Here is a 13,066-nt window from a genome sequence, read left to right as displayed (position 1 = left end):
CCCCCCCCCCCCCCGCACTCAGCTCGCCCCCTCTGGTGACCATGCCCGCCTGCGCTTCCGCTAGCGGTGGTGGTTTTGTGTCATTAGCATTTCTGGAATGACTTATTCTCAAGTTTGTGTGTCATATGAGAAGCTAGAGGATTGAATTGGCCTGCGTCCGGAGGTAGCGGGAGGACTGCCTTTGGCCTGCGTGACAGTCTAAGATGCACATACTTTTCTTATAAGAAAGGAAGTGGTGAAGGGGGCCTCACGGTGACATTTCTGGGCAGGCAGAGAACAATGCGCTTCTTACATGCCCTATGGCGTCCTGTCTGTGGTGACATCCTTTCCCATTTTAGTCAGAAGCCTGAGTCAGAGAGGGTGAGACAGCCCCAGGTGTCGGGAGTGAGTCAGGGAAGGAAGGCAGAGGCCTGGCTCAGAGGCCTTCGCTGTCTTGGCAGCCACTGTTCTCTAGCTCCTTCCTGAGGGGCCGGCAGAAGTGAGCTTACGGGACCCCTAAGGCAGACCTGAGAGATTTGGGGGGCCCAGGGATGGCGGCTCCCCTCCCTGGAGGAGGACGAGCCTGGGTCCTCCCCTCAGTGACGGTGCCAGTCTGGTCAAGCCTGAACGGGGCTGGGGAGTTTGGAGAGTGGCCTGGGCCCTCAACCTTTCTAAGTCACCACCAGCCCCAAGCGCCCAGGGAAGGCTCTGGGCTTTGGGACGAAACACACACATCCCTTTTCTTCTGTAATAAAATTCTTGCTAAACTGTAAAAGAGAAACCATAAAAGTATATTGATAATACAAAAATTATCTTATACACCTTTATTAATTATTAACAGTTTGAGAAAAGCCCAAAGAACAATATAACTATTATTATAATTAATATCATAAGCAGACAGGTAAAGACAATCAAGTGGTTTTTTAAGTTCAGGATCAATTTGTGGGTATACAGGCCTTGTCAATGTCTTGGGATAGCTGTCTATCTCTGATGTCAGTGGCTTCTCATCCCAGAGGAGTCTTTAATCTTCACTGTAGGTCAGCGGTTCTCAACCTGTGGGTTGCCAACCTGTGGGTCTCAACCTCTTTGGGGATTGAACGACCATTTCACAGGGGTCGCCTAAGACCATCGGAAAACACATATATAATTACATATTGTTTTTGTGATTCATCACTATGCTTTAATTATGTTCAATTTGTAACAATGAAATTGGGGGTCACCACAACATGAGGAACTGTAGTGAAGGGTCGCGGCATTAGGAGGGTTGAGAACCACTGCTCTAGAGAAAAACTCTAAGCCGGGCCTGAGCCGCTCTGAGCCAGGGCTTCTTAGCCCAGCACTGTTGGCATTTGGATCAGACGATCTTTGGGCGTCGGGGTGTCCTGTGTACTGTAGGATCTAGTAGTGTCCCCACTCTCTACCCACTAGACTCTAGCACCCCACCAAGGGGACTGCCACAAATCCTTCCAGATATTGCCAAGTGCTTCTTGCGGGGTAAAGTCACCCCTAGTTGAAATCCACTGCTTTAGACAAATTACCTCAGACGGGAAGCCCCAGGAACCCCCAGACCAAGCCAGCAGCCAGCTCTCTGCCCTCAGCATATGCCAGGGGCTGGCTCTGGCACTCACAGCAGCTCCCATGGCAGCACTGGTGTCCGAGAGGTCAGGCTGCCAGTGGCCATGTGTGCCAGGAGTGGCTGCAGGAGGCCTGTGGCCCTGAGGCTCTGGGACTCGGCCCAGCAGCTTGGTCTCTGGCCACTCACTTTGGCTAAAGAGCAAAAGAAGACCTCGAGTGGGGGTGGGGGCCCAAGAGGTAAGACGGTTATAAGTTTGGGGATGTTGGAAGCGGTTCCACTTAGAGGCAGAAAGGCCAAGTCAAAGGACCTCAATAATCAGCAGACATTGGTTAAGCCCCTACTGTGTACCATGTGCTCCATTACATGCCAATGACACAGGACACCAACAGGACTGTAGCATAGGGGTGAGCGGTCGGGCTGACGGGGCTGCAGTCTGGCCTTGCCACCTACGACTTCGTGATTCTGGCAAGTTTACCTCTTTCCTCATCACAAATGTGATGGTAGTGCCCGTGGGCTCGTAAGACAACCCCCAGGGTTATAAGCTTTAAAGGAGACAATGCCTTGAAGGCCCCTGTCAAAGTGTTAAGCCCTTAATGTATGGTTTTATTATTTTTTTAATATCATGACATGGCCTCTGTCTTTGGGGCACTTACAGTAAGGCCCCCAGGCTCCCAGCTGGAGAGCCTGGTGCTGTCACCATGGCCCGGGAGGCATCATTGTAAGTCCACGCAGGACTCTGCCCATGGCTTCCTGCTCAAGAAGAGGCCTCAGTCACACAGTAACTCCAGATTAGTCCACAACCCCTAACCACTCATTAATTTCATGTTTGTCTCCTTTCCCTTTCTTGGGGTGGGTTAGCGAGTTTCATCGGGTCTCCTCCTGGGGTTACCTTAAGCAAAAGCTGCCTCCTTGTGGAGACAGGCAGCAGGGCTGACGAAGGGACACTTGGGACCCGTCCCTGCTGGGGCGAGGGCCAAGCCTGGCCCCACCACCCTATGTTCCTGTCCCAGGCACGTCACTGCGGGGCTCTCCACTCTGCAGGGAGGGACACCCTGACCCTGGACAAGGCCTAGGACTGTGGTGGGGGCGGGGTGCTGAAGAGCTTGAGAAGGCGCTGGCAGAGCCGGGTGGGCCTGAGGCCCAGACTTTGAGCTCCGCAGCCCAAGCGACTCAGCCCACGTGGGCTGCCTGAGATTTCCTGGAAGTTGATTCAGCTCCAGGAATCAGGACAGAAGCCACTGGGCACCTAGACAACCAGATGTGATGGGATCTGAGAAGTTCCAAGAAGCCTGTCTGCAGCTCCTGGAGGTCCCCTGTAAGCTATACAGGGCCCTCTCCCCGTGCCCCTGTTGAAAGCACAAAATCCTCACTGGGCCGGTGTGGCTCAGTGGTTGAGCTTCGACCTATGAACCAGGAGGTCACAATTCAAGCCCCGGTCGGGCACATGCCCGGGTTGCAGGTTTGATCCCCAGTGTGTGGCATGCAGGAGGCAGTTGATCAGTGATTCTCTCTCATCATTGATGTTTCTATCCCTCTCTCCCTCTCCCTTCCTCTCTGAAATCAATACAAATCTATGTTTTAAAAACAACCCACAAAATCCTTACTCATGTTGCACATGCCAGCCGCCTGGGGAGAACCCTAAGGAAGGGACCATTTCCTGGCAGGGCTGGCAGGAGAGCTTGGACCCAGAAAGGCAAGGAGCCTCGAAGGCTTCCAGGGATGGGCCCAGCCTGCCACTCAGCACCACCTCCCCTCCCTGCCCACAGGATAGGCCTACCTTCCCTTCCTTGTGGGGGCCCTCAGGCAGGAGTTCCATGCTTGGGAGCAAGTGGAGGGGCTCCTCTGGGGAGCCCTTAGAAAACCTCCCCGGGACCCCTGGACCCAAGGATGGGGTTTGGGTTTCTCTGGAACCATGTCCCCAGCCTGGGGGTCTGGAAACCCCCCGATGGAAACATGGCTCTGGGATCCTCTGTGGGGAGCCATGGGAACCACTGCCTCTGACCCAGATTCCCCAGGGAGCCCTGCAGCAGCGGGGGGACTGCCTCCCAGTGGCCTCCTGGGGCCTGGCTGTCAATTCCCCAGGAAGAAACACCCAGCACAAGAGCACCCCAGGGACTCTGCCTTTTATGTCTTCCCGGGAGCAGGCAAATTGGTTGTAGAGGTTCCTGTTTGGTCTGCTCAGCTGGGAGCCATGGGGGCTGGTTTCCCCGAGCAGAACTGTGGTTTGGCTTCAGCTCCGTTTGAAAACCTTTGCTTGTGGCACCTCCCCAATTTGGTGTGATGCCCTGCCTAACCCTGCCCATGTCTGGGGGTCCCAGCAGCCACCCCCTGTCTCTGGGAAGTTTGCTCCAAACATTCCCACAGCCAAACCCCTCTCCATGTCTTTATTTTTTCCCCTGCAGCCCAACTCCTCATTCCGGCCACCACAGAAAGACTCCCCCGCAAGCCTGGTGGCCAAGGCCCAGTCATTGCCTGCAGACCAGCCCATAGGGACCTTCAGCCCTCTGACCACCTCAGATACCAGCAGCCCCCAGAAGTCCCTCCGTACAGCCCCAGCCGCCGGCCCTCCTCCGGGCCGGTCTTCCCCTGCTGGTTCCCCCCGCACCCGGCACGCCCAGATCAGCACCAGCAACCTGTACCTGCCCCAGGACCCCGCAGTAGCCAAGGGTGCCCTGGCCGGTGAGGACACGGGCATCGTGACGCACGAGCAGTTCAAGGCTGCACTCAGGATGGTGGTGGACCAGGGCGACCCCCGGCTGCTGCTGGACAGCTACGTGAAGATTGGCGAGGGCTCCACGGGCATCGTCTGCCTGGCGCGGGAGAAGCACTCGGGCCGCCAGGTGGCCGTCAAGATGATGGACCTCAGGAAGCAGCAGCGCAGGGAGCTGCTCTTTAATGAGGTGGGAGGAGAGGGTGGGTGCGGGCGGGCATCTGGGCTGGGCAGTGAACACCGAGCCAGGACGGACAGGGACAGGTACAAGCAGGGCGGTGCGTCCTACCCGGCACTCAGGCACCTCCCCCCACCCCGCCCCCAGGTGGTGATCATGCGGGACTACCAGCACCTCAACGTGGTGGAGATGTACAAGAGCTACCTGGTGGGCGAGGAGCTGTGGGTGCTCATGGAGTTCCTGCAGGGCGGGGCCCTCACGGACATCATCTCCCAAGTCAGGTGGGCAGCTGGAGGGCTGGGTCCCAAGTGCTGGCTGCCCCCACCACTGCCCTGGAAGGGTTTCAGGCAGCCTCGGGCCCAGCAGACTTGGGGGAACTATCAGATCGTCCTGAGCTCACCTGTCTGTGTGGATTCATAGACCCGAGGGCCTCAGGGGAGTGGGAGGGCAGGAGGTGTCCAGCCTAGGCCCAGGCCCATTTCCGCCAGGTCTGGGCTCCCACACACAAGGCCCAGGGGCTGTGGGGCCTGGTACCAGGGGCTCCCAGCCCATCTGTCCTGCAGCCCAGCCAAAGCTAACATTCTCTCCCTGCCTTCCCTGTCCAGGCTGAACGAGGAGCAGATCGCCACCGTGTGCGAGGCCGTGCTGCAGGCCCTGGCGTACCTGCACGCCCAGGGCGTCATACACCGGGACATCAAGAGCGACTCCATTCTGCTGACCCTGGATGGCAGGGTAGGGCCCTCCCCACCCTGGCACACCCATGCTCCCCACTGCCCTGCTCCCGGCATAGCTCCTCCTCCTAACTCACCACTTCCCTTTTCCCTCTTACCCCCGCCCTAGGTGAAACTGTCAGACTTCGGATTCTGTGCTCAGATCAGCAAAGACGTCCCTAAGAGGAAGTCCCTGGTGGGAACGCCCTACTGGATGGCCCCTGAAGTGATCTCCAGGTCTCTGTACGCCACCGAGGTAACCCTGCCCTCCACCCCCCAGTCCTCCCGGAAGAGGCGTGGGAACACACAGCTCTAACACTTTTGGCCCCTCCCATCAAAAATAGGCCGTTTCTCGGGTTCCCACTCAGTCAGTCCCCTACCCCACTGCCCACTGTCCCTTCTTGGAGGCATCTGCTCTTGCCTGTGACTTTGCTGCCACAAACTGGTCCCCAAAATGCTAGCCCTCAGCTCAAGGGCCAGGGGTATGGCCAGGCTTCCCCATGTGCGATGTCCTTTCTCAGAGAGTGGCTGACCGCTGTGTCCCTAGTCAAGGTCACTCGTGCAGGAAGTAACTGCCCACAGGGCCAGTGGCCGGACGGAGGCCAACTCACTAAGGAGAACTGAGACCGCGGTGGCCTCCCTGGACTGCGGCGTGCTGTGACCACGGGGCCAGGCTCTGGCCAGTGGAGTCAGGGACGTTCTCCTCCTGCAGGTGGATATCTGGTCTCTGGGCATCATGGTGATTGAGATGGTGGACGGGGAGCCACCCTACTTCAGCGACTCCCCAGTGCAAGCGATGAAGAGGCTCCGGGACAGCTCCCCGCCCAAGCTGAAGAATTCCCACAAGGTCAGTCCATGCACAGTGTGGCCCCACAGACCGAATGCTTCCTGGGGCTCAGAGGCCCAGAGCCTGGGCTCCAGCCCAGCCCTCCATTTCGCAGAAGCCGAGGGTCCGGGATGCTGGAAGAGGTACCCCTTTCTCCATATGACACCTGCACCTGGGTGTGGAGCCACATCTAAAAGCAAACTCCCATGGTCACTCGGACAAGTTTCTCCCTGCAAGGGATTGGTAGGAGCCTGAGAGAAGGGAAAGCAACGCGTCCAGGAATTCCTGATGCTCTGGAGAAGAATCTAGAGAAGCTGAGCGGACACCTCAACCCCTTCTCTCAGGGGAGCCGTACCATGGCAGCATCCCCCAGTCCATCGCAGGGAATCGGCTTGTCCTCCATCACTGCACTTTCTGACCACATCTGAGCTAGTTTTTCCCTTAAAACCTGTGTGTGTGTGTGTGTGTGTGTGTGTGTATGTGTAAACCTTTTCAACCTAATCTACCCAAACCAGGAGGCCTTACAAGCCTGCCCTCCCCGCCCCCTTCATCCCACCCCTGGCCAGGTCAGCACAAAGCTGCAAAGTGGCACCACCACCTAGTGGCCAGAGTGAGAAGTGTCCCAGAGTGTTGAAGCCCTGTCCCCACATGGCAAGATCTGTGGCCCCCCAACACAGCTACTGGTAGATGGGAGGACAGACGGGAACGCCTCAGAGACAGCTGGTCCTTGGAGACCACTGCTGACCACAAGATTAGCAGATAGGGGAGAGTTCTAGTTGACTAATTCCCCAGAGGAGGTAGCCTTCTGTAACAGACCCAAGACTCAGCCTCTCCCAAGATACTGGCTCAAAAAGAACCAATACAAGACTTTGACTTAGACTCAAGTCTTAGAGCAATAAAGAAATCTTTCTTTTCAGGCCCCCCCCCACCCCTTGTTCTTTTCTATTTTCCAAAAACACTTCTTCGCCCCTGACCTCGTTTTTGTCCTCACTGAAGTCCTCCGTGGCAGACAGAACAAGAACATTAGCCCATTTTGCAGATGAGAAAACGGAGGCCTAGAGAAAATTGCAATTTGCCAGAGATTATAGATAAACCCAGAACTAGATCACTGATACCAATCCCATGCCCCTTTCCATGGAACCTGAAAGCTGAGAGAGCCCAAAGAAACAGGGTGTGGAAGGGTCTGTATTTAGAGTCCAACCCCCCGCCCCCACACACACACACACCCCAGCACTCCAGGTGCCCTAATCCCATTGCTCAGCAGCACCCCCTGGAGGCCATCTGACCACTTTTCCTGGACTAATGCTGATTTTCTTTACTTACTTGATAATCCCAGAAACGCTCATCCTGGGAGGAAGTAAGAAAGAAAAGAAAGAACTTCAGACTTTCACATGATGGTGGGATCAGGCATATGGGTCCCCCCAAAATGACTACAAATTGTCGCTTCATTTCACTGCCTGGTCTCCACAGGTTTCCCCAGTGCTGCGAGACTTCCTGGAACGGATGCTGGTGCGGGACCCCCAGGAGAGAGCCACAGCCCAGGAGCTCCTGGACCATCCCTTCCTGCTGCAGACTGGGCTCCCCGAGTGCCTGGTCCCCCTGATCCAGCTCTACCGCAAGCCGACCTCCACCTGCTGAGCCCACCCGAGTGCGCCTGCCGCCTGTGCCCACGGGCAGGGGCACGGGGCAGCCAACTCATTCTCTCAGTATTCTCTCCAAAGATTGAATGTGAAACTCCCCCCCTCCTGCCCCTCCGCCCACTGGGCCAGGCCGGACCTGCCCCTTAGTCTCTCCCCCTCCCAAGAGAGTCCCCAGTTGCCTTTGGGATGATGGAGACCCCTTTTTCAGGATGACCCTTTGTTATTTGCACAGGGATATTTCTAAGAAACACGGAGACCAGCACTTCTGGCCACGACAGCCAACACAGCAGAAATGGCTGCTGCGTGTTTTTTTTTTAAGGCAGCATCCCAGGCCACCCATGAGGGCAGAGTGCCTGTCTTTACCAGGCTACTTGCTGTCCTCAGCTCCAGTTCCTAACCCTGATGTTTCAAGAGGGCCATGGGGGAGGTTTTATTACCTAAGTCTATCTATCTTCCCTGTGTCTGACTTCCTGAAGGCACAGTCCCACCTGCACCTGCTTCCCGACCCGCCTGCACTGCCAACACACAGCACTGTCATGCACAGCCTGCTCCGAACTATGAACAGCCTGCCTGTGGGCCATGGGAGCAGAAGGGACATTTTCTGGGTGAAAGAGAGATACTGGGGTTGGTGGTAAAGGTGGTGTCACTTTACAGGATGCAAGTGCTCGTGTGTGTGTGTGTGTGTGTGTGTGTGTGTGTGTGTGTGTGTGAGAGTGAAGGTCACCCCGAGAGCCTGGCCCCTTCAGTAAGGCTTCCTCATCCTCTTTCCCACTGAGTTCTGCTCTGAAGAGACCTGCTTCCTTGGCATGGCTTCCCACCCCTTAAGTCCCGTGTCTCTACCTGACCAGAGAAGAGGTTTGTATTGAGGCCGACACATCCGGGGGGCTGGGCAGCTTTCCGAGTTTCTCCCGTACGATGGAGTCGGAGCCCACGTGTGCAAGGAGGAGGAAAGAAACTTCATTTTACCTGTTAGCTTCATCTCAATCACCAGGACATCAGGGACCCTTCTTTTCAAAATCCTGGTCTGGGGGAGGTGAACCAGTTCCCGGGGTTCCATCAGGTCAAGAGACTGGCACCCCATTTGTGAAAACCATCTGCCTCTCACTGCCTCCTTGGGCACCTGTCTCTTGTCCTCCTTCCCTGCGTGCCTTCAGGGCTATTGTGAGACAGGGACGCCCCGGGAAGCGCTCCAGGTGTCTGGGCCCAATCTAGATCATATTTTTAGATTCCTCTGCTCCCTTGTGGCCTAATTTGGGGCAAAAAAGAAAAGAAAATTACAAGGACTTTTTTAAAGGTCAGTTTTAAAAACAAAAGCATCTTCCCTAGAAACTTTTGTGAATTGTTTGCACTTGTGCCTGTTTTAAATTAAACTGAGTGTTCAAAACCTCGGACTTCCTGTTGTCTCTGGGAGTGGAGCTCAGTTGCCTTTGAATGGACACTCTGTAGTGGGTGTCTAGGTGGCCCTCCTCCTCCCCAACGGGAGCTTCCCAGTGGCCACGCAAGTCCACAGAAAACCCAACTCCCTGGAGGTGTGTGGGCAGAGAATGGGGGAAACAGGAAGTGAAATACCCTTGGGCCTGAAAGAGCTGGGAACGTTTCCTTCCCCGGGAGAAGAGCCCAGCCACGCCCAGGGCCCAGTGTCCGGCTTGCTGGCCCTACATGGGCTCTGGGGGCAGCCACCAGGGCTGATGACCACTCTCTGCAGCAGCTTCTCCCTCCCCGGAAAGTCACAGGCTGCTCTCCTCGAGCCGTCCCTAGGAAGGGCCTGGCACTGCTTGCAATGAGAAAGCTGTCTCTGTTTTGAGGGAGACAGGAGTTTTGATAGCGCAGTGGCTGGAAATTAAGAAACGCAAGTTCTAGTCCTGGGATTGAGGTGAGTGGATGAAATTATCTTGAAAGTTCTAGCTCTGACACTGACTCCAGTACTTAACTTCTTGAGAGTTAAGAGCTAGAAGCATCTTACCGCCTAACCCAGGGCTCACTGAAACCTCCTAACCAGGAGCAAGGGGCCATGCAGACCATCTCCGGCTCCCCATAGCATTCCCAGCTAGATAGCTGCCCTGGTCCGAGGGCCCTAGTGCCACCAGCTCAGCCGGAAACAGCACCTGAGTCTGACCTGGAGGCAGCCACAGAGGGAGGGGCAGACACGGAGGCAAGTGTACCTCCGCACCTCTCCAGAGGGAGCCCACAGTCAGGAATGGTTGGTAAGGCAAAGAGAGGCCAGTTCTTGAAACTGAACAATACTGGATTTATTATTCTTTTGAGTTCTAATAGTCCTTCCCCCACACAGTGTCACCCCAAAAGCATGTGCATACATCAGTTAGCCTCGCACAGACCAGTGTTCTGAGTTTGATCTTAGAGGACCAGACTCCAGTGGCATGGGTAACGCTTCACAATGACAAAAGCAACGAGGATCGGAAAAGCAAAATGTTTAGAAAGTCTCTTCTAAAGTGGAGAGAGCTAGAGAGGACCCCAGCCCCAACGCCCTTGGGGCTGACAATGAGTGGAAGTTCAGGAAAGCGAATGTGGTGAAACGTTTAAGTTCTGCACGGAGCTGGGCCTGGTAAGAAATCTGCAAGAACAGCAAGTCAGTCGGACACACAATTCAGTTCAGGCAGGAACAATCGGCTGTGTTTTTCAGAAACATCACTTTCAACCACCCAGCCCTGGGCAAATCCAGGGAGAGCAACCCTCATGGCTGCTCACCCAATAAAGAGGGCGCAAGGTGACATTCAACCAAAGTCCCGCCAGTGACACTTGAAAGATACAGCACCTTCAACACAATGTGCAACCCAGACCTCATGGTGTTTTGAAGCCAAAAGGCTTGTATTCTTACGCCATTAGAAGTTTCATGAAAATTAAACACAGTTGGAATAAGTGAGCAAGCAAGGATCAGAAAAAAAGGAGTTTGCACTTGGGGTGTCCAATTACCCCCATCCCTCCCCAGACCCTCTCCCTCTAGCTTTTCAGGAGCTTCTGTATTGTTTACCCACCACCCAGACAGCGGGACGAAGGGAATCCCAGCAGATGTTTGAGAAGAAAGAAGTGAGGAAAGGGCACAATGCCCCCCAACAAAAGCAAAGCTCATCAGAAAAAAACAACAGTGCATAATCGGTAGGTCCCCAGGTTCAGCGGTCGGAAGGGAGGGTTTGGGGGCTCCAGTTTTTCAGAAGACAGCAGGACCGCTCCGGACACAGAACCTTAACTTGGAAGATCTTGGGGTCTTTAATGACGGGTCTGGGTTTCCCGCTACTCCAAATGCGAAGTGTTTGTTCACTGTCCCTCACTGCATTGCTGTGAAATGACTTCAAGTATAAGGATTTAATATACTTCAAGAGTTTGAGGATTCCATGGGTAAATGCACACGGAGGGAGAAGTAGACAGCGGCGACCCCAAATAAAACTTGGAAGTCCAAACTCCGAACTAGGGCGCAGCGAAGAGAGCGCAGCGCTGCCACCAGGGGGCACCAGAGATCGCGTCCAGTGTAGGGCCCTGGCGGCCTCACGGGCCTGGAAAGGCGGAAGGATTGGGGAGTTATCTGACAGCTACCCCCACATGACCCGCTCCTCACCCCCAGGCCCAATTTCTCAGCACAGGTCATTCTCTCCTTGGGCAGTTCCCTTAGAGTTACTGGTGAGAAACCTTCCGTTCTGCAAAGACGAGCAGATCGACGTCATGCAAAGACCCCTCTGCTGGTAAAAAAGGGGGTGCAGTTCAACCTTCGGGGTTCACAGAAAGAGCCCCCACGTGCCTCTACCAGACGGGCTAGGTGCACAGATACAAGCGCTAGCGCTCCCGCAGGGTCCTAGAGCTCGCGATTCGCCACACCCGCCTAGGCGGCGAGGGAGGGAACAGAACGAGGACCGGGCCGCAGGGAAGGGGCTTTTAGCTTCCTCTCTGCGGTTGCCTCTGACTCACTAATCTGCCCAGCAATGAAGCGGGGCCGGGCCTGCGTCCCACGCGTTGGAGCAGAAGCAGGGGTCCTTGGTCTCGACTTCTAGCATCCATCATCCGCCCAGCCCTCCATTAACAGCCCAGCGAGAGGCAGGAGCCTTTTAACAGCCCCCTCCCGGCTCTCGCCGGAGTCTGATGTAATTTAAACCCGGGCCTGCGGCTCGTGTGGGCTTCCGACTCCCGCGCGCCGCCGTTTAACGTGGCAAACACTTCAAGTCAATTATCCCCCTCGCGGAGCTTCTATTTAAAGAGACATTGTCAGGTTCTTAAGCCCGGATCAGACCTGCTGCTTTCTGCTTCATATACAAAGGCCCAAAACACCAGCTCTTCGAGGATTGGAACAAATACAATTAAGCAAAACCTTCGCAACCGTTTCCACCGGCAGGAGCACCCACGGTGGGGGATGCGGGAGCTGGGAGGCGGTGGGGGCGGGAGAAGTGCTTAAGTCCTTTTCATTTCAGGCCTCTGAGAGTGAAAGGAAATAGGCTGGGCCAGGAGGGGCGAGACCTCAAAGAGGAGACTCAAATGTAGCAGAGCCTGGGGATGGGCTGGGTGGGCGCTGGCTGGGGCAATGACCACGCATTGTCAACCACGTTGAATTCTGGGTGGGCCTGGGTCAGAGGTGGAGGAACTGCAATTACCCAGAAGCTGGTTCCAGGGACAAAAAGCATTCAACACCCCGGGCTCTGCCACTTCCAAGATAGGCTTTCATTGCCCTGGGGCAGGAGTGTCTCCCCAGGAAAACTTAACCTTTTGATTCTTTCCTAATCAGCCCTAGTCTCTGAGGCCCACCTAGCTGCTCCCCTTCTCCAACTTAAGGGAATGGAAAACTTAGGTCGTGCGTGGTATGATTGTCAGCATGGGGGGGGGGGGAGGTGGCGGTGCTAGGCCCTTGTACAGGTTCAGTCTTCAGGCCTGGCTGCCCGGGTGTGGGGAAACCTGACAATGGGAAGGAGAACAGGCAGGAGCCACAGACTCAGGACGGAGCCCTAGGGTGGGGGCTGGGGGGAGGTCCATCTTCCTGGGAAGCTATAGCCCATGGTACCAGCCTTTCCAGACAAGAAATGCAGGCTGTAGGGAAGGTGGGACTAGGCAGGGAATACCAAAAATACCAACAAGCACAAAAAAGAAATAATAGGGGTCCCTTTCAGAGAGAAGGCCACTCCTCTCGGCAGTGGGGTCCGATGGGAGGGGAACTGCCAGGAAAGAGAGGCCCTGGAAGGAAGAGAAATCCCAGTGGAGCAGAGGCAGGCAGGTGCAGGGAACTCGGCTCGTCCTCTATGCTGTTTACCGCTGATCATGCAACACCACGGCCTCCTCCGTGCCCGCCTGCCAAGGCTGGGGCCCAGGCGTCGAGTGCGGCACAGCGTTGGCCTCTAACTCCGGGCCGCTCTCGGACCCCGGTGCGTCCCCGACCAGGCTGGGGATGTCGGGAGCCGTGGAGCGTCGGCGCAAACCCAAGCGGCCGGAGCCCGGGCCGCCCTCGGGATGCG

General features: G+C 55.8%; 1 protein-coding gene across 1 annotated transcript in view; it reads left to right on the top strand.

Annotated features, from left to right (window-relative positions):
- PAK6 (p21 protein (Cdc42/Rac)-activated kinase 6) overlaps positions 1–9,010 on the top strand; it is a 54,545-nt gene extending 45,535 nt beyond the window's left edge. Inside the window, exons 6-12 of the mRNA XM_006778166.2 lie at positions 3,359–3,447; positions 3,715–4,455; positions 4,591–4,724; positions 5,049–5,175; positions 5,284–5,409; positions 5,866–6,000; positions 7,450–9,010. Of these exons, the coding sequence (XP_006778229.1) occupies positions 3,359–3,447; positions 3,715–4,455; positions 4,591–4,724; positions 5,049–5,175; positions 5,284–5,409; positions 5,866–6,000; positions 7,450–7,617 (1,520 nt within the window). The 3' untranslated portion in view covers positions 7,618–9,010. The remainder of the gene's footprint in view (positions 1–3,358; positions 3,448–3,714; positions 4,456–4,590; positions 4,725–5,048; positions 5,176–5,283; positions 5,410–5,865; positions 6,001–7,449) is intronic.
- The last annotated feature ends 4,056 nt before the right edge of the window (positions 9,011–13,066 follow it).

Source organism: Myotis davidii, unplaced genomic scaffold (genome assembly GCF_000327345.1).
Source record: "Myotis davidii unplaced genomic scaffold, ASM32734v1 scaffold46, whole genome shotgun sequence".
Classification (NCBI taxonomy): Eukaryota; Metazoa; Chordata; class Mammalia; order Chiroptera; family Vespertilionidae; genus Myotis; species Myotis davidii.
Note: the sequence above shows the minus strand (reverse complement) of the source record. Positions and strands in the feature narration are given on the sequence as shown.